Below are 10408 nucleotides of genomic sequence, written 5' to 3' on the forward strand. Positions count from 1 at the left end.
AATTTATTCATTCTCCAAAGTGGATGGCAAAGGAGTGAGGCTTTCTGGCACTGAGCAAGGAGCCTTCAGTGAATTACTGAGGTTTTGCAGCCTGCACAGGTCCAGCAGCCCAAATAAAATGCTGCATTTTTATTTAATGGGAGTTTTTCTCCTGGCAGCCTCATGACATTCAATTAATGCATGTGTTAATGTTTCCTTTAAAAAAAACCCCAGGGAGACAAATCAAACCCCAACTCCCCCTCACTTCTACCCCACAGCTCTCCAAACAGGATTGGAGTTGATTTGGGACTGGAAAATGGGAATTCCATGTGCAGCAGCAGGAAATGTTAATTAGGTGACATACAACACCTTACGTAGGTAATTAAGCAACAATACAATTTTAATAATACTTTTTCTCAGCTTTCTGCTTCTGCTACTGTAGAATGATAAATACACAGGGTTTTTGTTTTGGTCCCCTTTGTTCTCCCATCTACAATTTTTTTTTTAATTAAATATGATTCAGGGGCAACTCAGACTTCACATTGAACAAAGAAAAGCGACAGAGCTTTATTACAGACACAGCATCATCTCTGGGATTTCTGGGGCTGGGCTGAGGAATACAAATGAAGCAAACTCCTTCCCCAAAATGTCCCTGGGGGTGCAGAGCTGGGCTGAAGAGCAGAGGATGCCCGTGAGGGATGGGCAGAGTGAAGTGATGCTATCCCAGCCTGCAGAGTCATCCGGCAGAGGCTGCATCCCACAAAAAGGAGCTGAGAAATCTCTGCCTGCCCCCAGAGGGGTCTCAGGGGCTGCAGGCACACCCAGAGCAGCTCCTTTCTTGACAAAACCGCTGGAAATAACATTCCCACAGTGCAGGTCTGCCGGGGAGGGTTGATGAGGTCAATAATTCCTGCAGGGGAGAACAATGAGGGGCTGGTGGCGTTCAGTCCCTGCCGGGTCCCTGCGGGGCCAGGGGGATGCTGAGCACACAGAGCAGCTCCGCAGCTCCAAGGGCATCCAGGAGACAACTCCCCCTGGCTGCTCCGCGCCGGGGAGCTGAACCAGCGCCTGGGGGTGTTCCCCTGCTCTCTTTCTTTAAAGCCCTCTGTTCAGGACTAAGAAAGCTGAGGCTTAGAAATCCTGGTCTTGAAAATCAGGATCCTTGATTTATTTATTTTTTTTCTTTCTTTGTTTCTTTCTTTCTTTCTTATTTTTCTTTTTTGTTTGTTTATTTGGTTTTGGTTTATTTTGTTCTTTTGGGTTCCCCCCCCCCCCCTTCTTTTTGTTTCTAAACTTCCTAGCCTGTCTTTATCAAAGTGGTAATAAACTGCACTGCAGTCACGTTAATTAAGCCTTCATTTGAGCACAAAAGTGAAGGCATTCCCTTTCCTTCTAAAGCCTGTCATCTAAATAAGCAGGGCTGGCATCATTTGATCTCCTCATTTTTATTTTTTTTTTCCCTAAGGAAACTCCGCTGACAGGTGCTTGGATATCAGTTCTTGATGGCATTGCTGCACTTCAGGGTAATTCTGATTCCTTTTCAAAACCAAAGCTGAGATGCCAGGGTGCCATCAAGAACTGGGTGCGTTTTACACAAAGATTTTTGGATACTGAGCCTGAAGATGTGAGAGCATCTTGGTCAGAGGAGGTGACACAAGTTAAGAGCTCTCTGAATTCCGTGCTGTTTTTTCCTGGCAGCTACAGGGAAGGAAAGGACAGCTGGGAATATCGAATCCAGTAAAAACTGCACTTATTTCATGGCCTGGAGAGCCACAGCAGCAAGGGCTGAGAGGGGGAGACTGGCTGGAGGTCAAACCCTGGTCAGGGATGAGCTGACCCAGCAGGGATTGCCCTGCAGGGAACAGGGAAGCGCTTCCCAGGGATTTAAAACCCAGATGGGTTCCGGGATTAGCGAGTGGGTGATTGGGAATCCCACCCTGCAGGGTGAGAAAACACGGAGTGCTCTTCATTTAGCAGCGTGCTGTCTTTTTATTGCTGCGAGTTCCCACGCCCCTGAAGAGGAAATCTGGGATTTCAGAGCTCTGGGTGAAGCAGGAACATTGCAGCTTCATCTTCCATGTGCAAACGTGGGCTGGCTCTGGCTGTCCTGGGAATGCTGTCCCAGCACAAGGTGGGACTCTGGCAGCAGGGCTGGGATGTGTTCTGCCTTATTCACACCCAGCTGGTCCTGGACAGGCTTTGTTTGCCACTCACCTGGTTCCAGGTGTTTGTCTCCCATCACTCCAAACCTGGGAGGCAAAAATTCCTCCAAGAGAGAGAGGCTGGAGGGGGGAGGAGCAGAGCTTCGTGTTTTCAAAACAGCTCCAAAAAATCTTGGACGGAGATCACACACACCCCGTTTGTGTCTCCCTCTCCAGAAAGGAAGGCTTTAATCTGCATTAATTGAAACATAAATTGGATAAATAGGCTCCTTATTTGTATCACTCCCTTTCCTGAGCGTTTCTTCCTTGCAGGCCTCGTGATGCCCGTGGAGAGCAGGGCAGAGGGACACTGTGATCCCACAGCTCTGCCGAGGGCCATGGCTGAACCTGGGATTCATGGCAGGATCCTGCTGAGCTGCTCAGGCCTCTGGCAATTTGCTTTGGTGCCTGCAGTGTGGTGACAGTGCAGAGCTGAGGGCAGGGGCAACGGGGAGAAAGCAGAACCATCCCAATCCCCAGGATTTGGGGTCAGGAATGGAGAATGTGACAGGGCACTGAAAGCCCTCATCCTTTTTGGATCGTCCTGCGTGCACACTGAAATAGAGACTTTTGGAGTTCACTTGAGTTAGCAATGTGAATTAAGCATTTGAAGTCTCCTCCCTGAGCTGTGGCACTCCTATTTCATCACAAGGATGCAGTTTTTCCCTGGAATTCCAGGCACAGTTCCAGTTCCAGCTCAGGGGACACAGAGCTGCAGTGCCTCACCCCAGGGTGAGGGTGGGAGCTGTCCAAGGGCTCCTGGGCAGGGCTGGGCTTGGCTCCTGCATGAATTCCCTGTTTTGGGATCAATTTTGGGGTGTCCTAGCTGGGGCCTGTCATTCTGAGCCCTTGTGGGTCCCACTGGAGGCTGAGAGCTGCAGCTGGGGGCAGTTCTGAGGCTGTGAGCTCAGCTGGGTGAACTTGGATTTTCCACACCTGAACCATCACTAAAATTTCAGCCTGAAGCCTCTGCAGTGTGGTCAGTGGTTATTGTCTTCCCCACAGGCACAATCAACAGATAATTCCACAAAATGAGGCCATTTCTTACACATACATCAAAATAAATTTGACATCCAGATAAAGACGTGTCAATACAATCACAGAACTCAAAGAAAAGCAATCACAGCACTAGAAACAGTGTTACAGAAGGTGAAATCTCGGTAAATATAAATCTAAGGCTGCCCACAGCAAGGTGCAGTCAGTGTCTGAGGTGTCAGCCCGAGATCCTGGAGATTAGATTGAGTTGCCTGGAATCCTGTGTCACCTTAAACAAACAATGGGATTGTTCTTTCCCCATTTATAGGATGCAGATAACAATTCCTCACAAGGGTATGGTGAGGTAAGCACAGGGAATGCTGCACAGTTCCTGGAATACAGGACTAGAAAAACGCCCTTGGATTGAGGTTGTTCCATGAAGAGGTTGGGCTTTAAATTTAAAGCATTTTTCATCTGGTTTTGGGAGCCCCAGGTGCATCACAGAGGGTTGGAATATACAAATCTGGGGGGTTCTGTGTGTTAAAGCCCACTAAAAACCAGCTTCCACACTATTGTCTCCCTTAATCCAGCAACATGATGGTAATTTGTATGCAATTCTATTAGGGAAATCAGATTACAAATCTTTTGTGGAGAGCTATTTATACCACTTGATATTACTTTAATTACATTCTGATCTCACAACGTTTAGCATTTTGTGCTCGAGCACCAAATTTTCAAATTAGAGCAACTTCAAGGAGCATTTTCAGGAATATCTAGAGCCCTTTGGAGCCCAAATTCACAGATAAATTATTTTTAGCCACCTGGGTTTTTTTCAAAACCGTTTTGCTCTGTGGATGTTGTGTTCATCACAGGTGTCCTGTGCCCACCTGGGCTGTGCTGCCACTGCTGCTGCGAGGGAAAGGATTTGCTGGGCTGGCTCAGGGGTGGCAGAAATAGTGGGGCCCTTGTTCAGCAGCAACCTCACACCCGAGGTGTGGCTGCCAGGGCTGGGATTACAAAGGGAGTTTTATCTGGGACACTGGGGGAGGAATATTTTATAGGGTGTTAATACAGCCCCAGGCTTGATTGGTCAATTCTCAGCCTTTATTTCTATGTTATCATTCCCTTGTGACCATCTGAAATGCTTACTGCTTTCTTAGATTTGTATAAAGTATAATAATCACAATTAAAAAGTGCATTAATTAATTATAAAGTATTCCTGGTACACAAAAATTGTGGATGCAGACTGCACATTAAACTGAATATACTTTCATACACTTCAATAGAAAAAAAAAGCCCTAGAATTCCCCTTTTTAAACTCAAAATTATAGCCTAAATTTCTGACATTTTAACTTTGTCAGAGCTATCAGAGTCACGGATTCCCACCTGGTGGGGCTGGAATTGCTGCTGTAAGATCAGTGCTGAATGTGGGAGCCCATCCATTCAGCTGAGCTGCTTGGCAAGATCGTGGTAGAAAATTGTGACCAACGAAGGAGAATCCTTTGTTAAGGTAACAATAAAATATGAATTGAATCAGAATAAATACCGTGGATAAATGGATAATTTACCTGGATAATTGTCCTGCTCACCTGGACTGCTCAGCTGGTTAAAATCTCCCTGCTGCCTCTGTACCCTGTATTTTATTCCAGCAGTGCCCTCTGCTGAGAGCATGGAATGGGTGTCCCCAGAGCTTTTTTTCCCCCAAGTCTCAGTATTTTCAGTCTAAGATCTCAAAAACCATTTGCATTTAAAAAGATGGAGAAAGAGAGGCTACCCTGGTGTTGGTGCTGGTTTATTAATGACCAAACCACATGAAATAAACACAAAATATCCTGTGGCAAAGGCAGGGGTAGTGGTGTTGGCTGGGTTTTAGCTGTGGTAGCATGAAAGGATTAAGTGGGAAAAGGCATTTTCTGGGCTGTTGGGGTCCAGGTTGGAGACACAGCACTGATATTTTATTTCAGCTCCCTCAGTCCTCCAAACCCACAAAACCCTGCTCCCCCTTTCCTGGCTCTCTAATCCTTTATGATCTAATTAATTTGTGAGCTACAGCTGGATTCACTTCACTCCATTTGAGAACATCCCTGAAGAATTTTAAACTGCAGCATCACCACCCATCTCCCCAAGCCCTGGGCAGGTTTTGCTCTTGTCAAAGGTTGCTTCCAGCAGCTCATCCATGTGGGAAATGTGCTCTGCAGTTTGGGCTATCCTAGCAACTCCCAGAGATTGGCACAGCCCCCAGCTGGCAACCCAAATATTTAAAAACACACCTGGTTAAAGTTTAACCCCCGTGACGACGATGATGTGGCAGCAGGAGCTGTGTGTCAGGAGAGGATCCGCGCCCGGGGATCGGGGTGGGAGCTCCTGGGAGAATGGGATGAGCAGAGCCGGCCCAAAGGAGCATTTCCCAACATGAATGGGTTCCTGAACTGCTCTGCCAACCACACCAAGATCTGGAGTCACTACTTGGTGCTGGCCCTGGGCATCCCCCAGCTGACCATCAACGTCGTCTCCATCATCTTCAACTGCACTGTCATCTTCACCCGCCTGGCCACCAGGGACCTGCACAAGCCCATCTCCATCCTCTTCTGCAACCTGGCTGTCTCTGACCTCTTCACCAGCTTCTCTGGCTTCTGGATTTCCATGCTGTTCATCACCAACCCCGACATCACCATCTTTGGCTCCCGGGACATGCTGGCTCCCTACTCCCTGTACACCACCTCCATCCTGTCCACCATCTACAACCTGGTGAGCATCGGCATCGAGCGCTACCTGGCCGTGGCCGAGAGCATGAGGACGAGGTTCAGGGTGGCCAGGAACCACTCCATCGCCGTGGTCTTCATCAACTGGGTCCTGGCCTTCTTCCTGGGCTGCCTGCCCCTGATGGGCTGGAGCTGCCTGCAGGCAGAGAGCAACGTCTCGGTGCTCTACAGCCCCTTCTGCGTCAACTACCTGGTGTTCATTGCCATGCCCAACGTGGCCGTGGCCTTCCTCGTGCCCCTCTTCACCTACCTGAGGATCATCATCATCCTGAGGAAGAGGAAGCTGAGGATGCAGGCGTGCGGCCAAGCCACAGGGCACCTACAGGTCGGCAGAGACGCAGGTGGCCAGGACCAGCATCTCCATCTGGCTGCTGGCCCTGGTGTCCTACGCGCCATTCCTGGCCGGCGTCGTCTTTGACGCGGCCAACCAGCGCTGCCACGGCGAGCTGTACCCTGGGGTGTACATCTTCAGGAACTGCACGGCCATGCTGATCACCCTCACCTGCCTGGGCAACCCCCTGCTCTACACGCTGAGGCTCCGGGCGCTGGGGGCCCGGCTGAAGGTGCCGCGCGGCCTCTGGGCCTCGCGCGTGAGGGCCTGCGCCGTCGGCCACGTCTGACCAAACCTACCCACCCCATCCCAGGGTGATGTATTGTGATAAATGAGGAATGTCGTGGTGGACTCTCGCAATTAACAGACAAATAGCATGTGTGTAGGTTGAGAAAAGTTGTAGAGATTTATAGTTGTGTTGTGCGCGGCCTCTGGGCCTTGCACGTGAGGGCCTGTGCCACCATCGGCCACGTCTGACCCATCCATCCCATCCCAGGGTGATGTATTGTGATAAATGAGTAATGCAATGATTGACTGTCACAATTAATAGACAAATATCATGTGTATGGGTTGAGAAAAGTTGTAGAGATTTATAGTTGTGCTGTACACCCTCACAAGGTGTACAGGTGGTTGTCAAGGGACAGCCAGGAGGGCAGGCTTATCACTGTGGTGACATCTGAGCTCCAGTCAGGATTTGAGAGATCTCCACCACTGGACAGTGAAGAAGGGGTTGATGGGCAGAATTTTGGGAAGAGCTAAAGGGTTAAAAAGGGTTAGAAAGGAAAAAACCTCCATTGTGAGGGAGCTGAGCACATGGTGGGGAAAATCTTTTGCTCCCAGCGCCAGTAACCTTTTTTCTTTCTTCAGTCTTCTGTTGTATTTTTGGTAAGGTTTAATAAACCTTCCTAAACTATGAAAAGTGAGTAGCTATTTCTCACATTATGATGCTTGTGTCCCCAGCTGTGTGTTCTGTTAATGCTGGATATTGTATTTGTGCCTTCAGTGCTGGTTCTGAGAGCAAAGGTGGGGAGAAGAAGCAGCACGGAGTTTGTTATCAGGGGCTGCACTCACTGCTCTAAAAGCAGCACTCCTCCACATTCTGCTGCACTGTGTTGTCCGGGCACTGACAGAGCAGAACAGAGTGCTCCTTTCCCTTTTCAGTTGGTTTAGCTGGCTGAGGCAGAGTTTTCCCTGGACTGTTTTTATTTCTTTCCCTTTTCTTGGAGCTGTTCGAACCTGCTCTGGTCTGGGACCTGGGGAGCACCAAGAGCTTGCACTTTGTGACCTCAGGGCTACTCTGGGCAGCAGCCTTTCCCAGTGCCACAGGGACTGATAACAGAGTGTGAAAAGTGCATATGGTATGGCTCCACGGAGATATTTACTATATGTATTTTGTTGTATTGATTCGTAGTGCTGTGTTAGCATTTTAATAGGATGGTAAATGTAGTTTTGTAGTTAAAAGGTAACTTTTGTAGTTTAAATAGGAACTATGTAAGTGGGATATTTTTTTAGGAAAGGAATGAGGTACTCACACCAGATAGCAGCCACAGGACACCTCAGTCTTTCAGAGAAAAAGAATTTATTGCCCCATTATCAGAAGAAGCTGACTTCTTCCCAGAAGGAGGTACCCAGACTGTCAGTAACTCTTTGTTTCTATTGCCTCATATTGTCCTAATCCAAATTGTCCAAATTATTATTACTCTAATTGTATTACTATTTTTATAACCATTTTTTGCTATTAAACTTTTAAAATTTTAAAAACAAGTCATTGGCGTTTTTCACGTGACATCAGCTCACGCTTCTGGCTCTGCACTGCTGAGCTGCTGCTCTGTGGTATTTCATCAACGCACAGCAATAAAATCCCATGGAAATCCACACAGTGAGATGTTCTCACATTCATTACACACAATCCCACCCACTTGGAGTTTTCAGGGACTTCTTTCCAGTTTCTTTGCTTTGTTGTTGTTTCCTCACCTTTATATCTATCTATATTCCTCTCTAACTCTCTATATTTCTCTGTTTATTTTATATATATATATAAATAAATATAAAAATATAAATTTTAATTTAGTTATCTACTTATTTATTTATTTTCTATTAATATATATTATATATGCCCATATCTATACCTCTACCCCTATCTCGATATATACATCTGTCTCTCTACTCCTCCTTTTTCCCCCATACACAGCGCTCTCTCTATATATTTTTATATCCATATATCTCTCTATATTTATCTATTTATAGAAATATCTCGATAAAACGCCCGGGCTACGGCTGCGCTCGGCGGTCGATTAAACACGTCCTGCCTGGCGGCGCTCGATTGGCAGCCCTGGCCGCTGGAGCGGAAGCGGAAGTGGAAGCGGCGAGAGCGGCCATGAGGGCACCGGGACCGTGCGCGGAGTGCGGGGCGGGGGCCTGCGGCCCGGTACCGCTGTCCGCGCTGCGGCACCGCCTAGTGAGCGAGGGACTGGTTGGGGGAGCGGGAGGCACGGGCCGGTGCCGCTCAGTGAGCGAGGGATGGGCTGGGGGGAGCGCGGGGCACGGCCCGGTGCCGCTCAGTGAGCGAGGGACGGACGGGGGCACGGCGGTACCGCGGGCCTGAGGGTGCGGCTGGCGGTCCCGGGCTCGTTTCTCACGCCGTTCTCCCCGCAGCTGCTCCGTGCCGTGCTGCCGGACCCACCGCGGTGAGTGCGGGCCGGGCTAACCGGGGCTCACCGGGGCTAACCGGGGCTCACCGGGGCTAACGCGGCTCTGTCCGCAGAGCGCTGCGCGCCCGGTGCCCGGCGGGAGGAGGAAGCGGCCGGGCCCGGATCCCCCCCTGCCCCCGCAGGCAGCCCCGGGGCCCCGGAGGACATCCTGGGCGAGGAGGAGGAGCAGGACCGCGTCCCGCCGCAGAAACTGCAGCTCCTGGGTAACAAATCCTGCTCCTGGCAAATACTGAAATAAATACTGGATGTTGTGTGTGGGAAAGTGATGCTGTGTTCATCTCCTTTTGTATTAACCCCCTTTAAGTAGTGTGGTAAATGCAGTTTTTAGGCTCTAACCTAATATAAAAATAGAAACGATGTGATGTGAGATACTTTTAGTAACTAGCCCAAAGAATGGAAAAGATGATCAAGAAATTCTTCACATTATCCTCTCTGGATGGAGATAACAAACAGACACCATGACTCCAAGAGAAGAATTATTGCCTCCTTATCAGGAAAGCTCAGACGTGGAGGAACCAACAAAATTGATTTACAAGATGGGGGGGGGAAGCTGAAATTGAGCAGAAACACCCTAGTTTGTAATCAATGTTTGAATAATGTATGAGATATATAATTATGCAATAAGCTATTGCATTTAAGGGGTAATCCTTTGTTAGCAAGGGGTGCTTTGGGACAGAGTGGGAGTCTGTAATTCTCTGCTTTTTATTGTCCTAACTTTGATTGTCCAAATTCTGATTGTCCTAATTTCCCTCACTGTTTTCCCTCCCTCTTAAACTTCTAACACTTTAACACCAGTGCCTGGCGTTTTCCAGGGAGCTGAGCTTTCCCTGAGAGCACTGTGCCAGTTTCCCTGACAGTTGCTGTGTCCCCGGGAAGGTTTGCTGGCCCCAGCTCGGCTGTAACTCGGCTGTAACTCGGCTGTAACTCGGCTGTAACTCTGTTTGTTCCCTCCCTGCCGCAGGGGAATCGCGGAGCTGCGGGATTTACTGCGGAACCCCCACCTGCGGCAGCTGCTGCTGGCGCTGGAGCAGGCTCGGGACAAAAGCTCCCTCCTGAGGCGGCTGATGCAGGAGCCGCTGTTCCTGGAGTTCGCCGACTGCTGCCTGGGCATCGTGGAGCCTCCCGAGGAGAAGGAGAACGTCCTCCCCGAGTGAGCTTTGCTGCTGGGGGAGTGGGGCTGTTTCCTTTGTCCTGGAGAATTTTGTTTGGTGAGGTTTGGGTGCACTCTGCTCTGTGCCTGTGAATGTCAGTGCAGAGCTGTGCTGGGACTTTTATTTTTTACATCCTGGGGGTGGAACTTGGTACTCTGTGGAATTCTTGGGCAGCCACAGGAAATGTTGCTTCACAGTGACAATATTAAATATATCTGCATTGATTTTAATCCATGAGTACTCTGAGATGTTTTGTTTGGTACTCTGTAAAGTAGTCTGAAATGTTTTTGTTTGCTGA

The 10408-nt window shown here is 48.9% G+C and overlaps 2 protein-coding genes across 2 annotated transcripts; both read left to right on the forward strand.

Annotated features, from left to right (window-relative positions):
* Window positions 1-5567: 5567 nt before the first annotated feature.
* LOC118694036 (lysophosphatidic acid receptor 1-like) lies at window positions 5568-6537 on the forward strand. Its single transcript, XM_036394935.1, is given in 2 exon segments — window positions 5568-6230; window positions 6232-6537. Coding segments are annotated over 2 exon segments (969 nt in total).
* Window positions 6538-8625: 2088 nt separating this feature from the next.
* ZNHIT3 (zinc finger HIT-type containing 3) lies at window positions 8626-10340 on the forward strand. The gene is given in 5 exon segments (XM_036395119.1): window positions 8626-8661; window positions 8663-8706; window positions 8904-8935; window positions 9013-9169; window positions 9927-10340. Coding segments are annotated over 5 exon segments (456 nt in total). The 3' UTR covers window positions 10114-10340.
* The last annotated feature ends 68 nt before the right edge of the window (window positions 10341-10408 follow it).

Source organism: Molothrus ater, chromosome 21, assembly GCF_012460135.2.
Source record: "Molothrus ater isolate BHLD 08-10-18 breed brown headed cowbird chromosome 21, BPBGC_Mater_1.1, whole genome shotgun sequence".
Lineage (NCBI taxonomy): Eukaryota > Metazoa > Chordata > Aves > Passeriformes > Icteridae > Molothrus > Molothrus ater.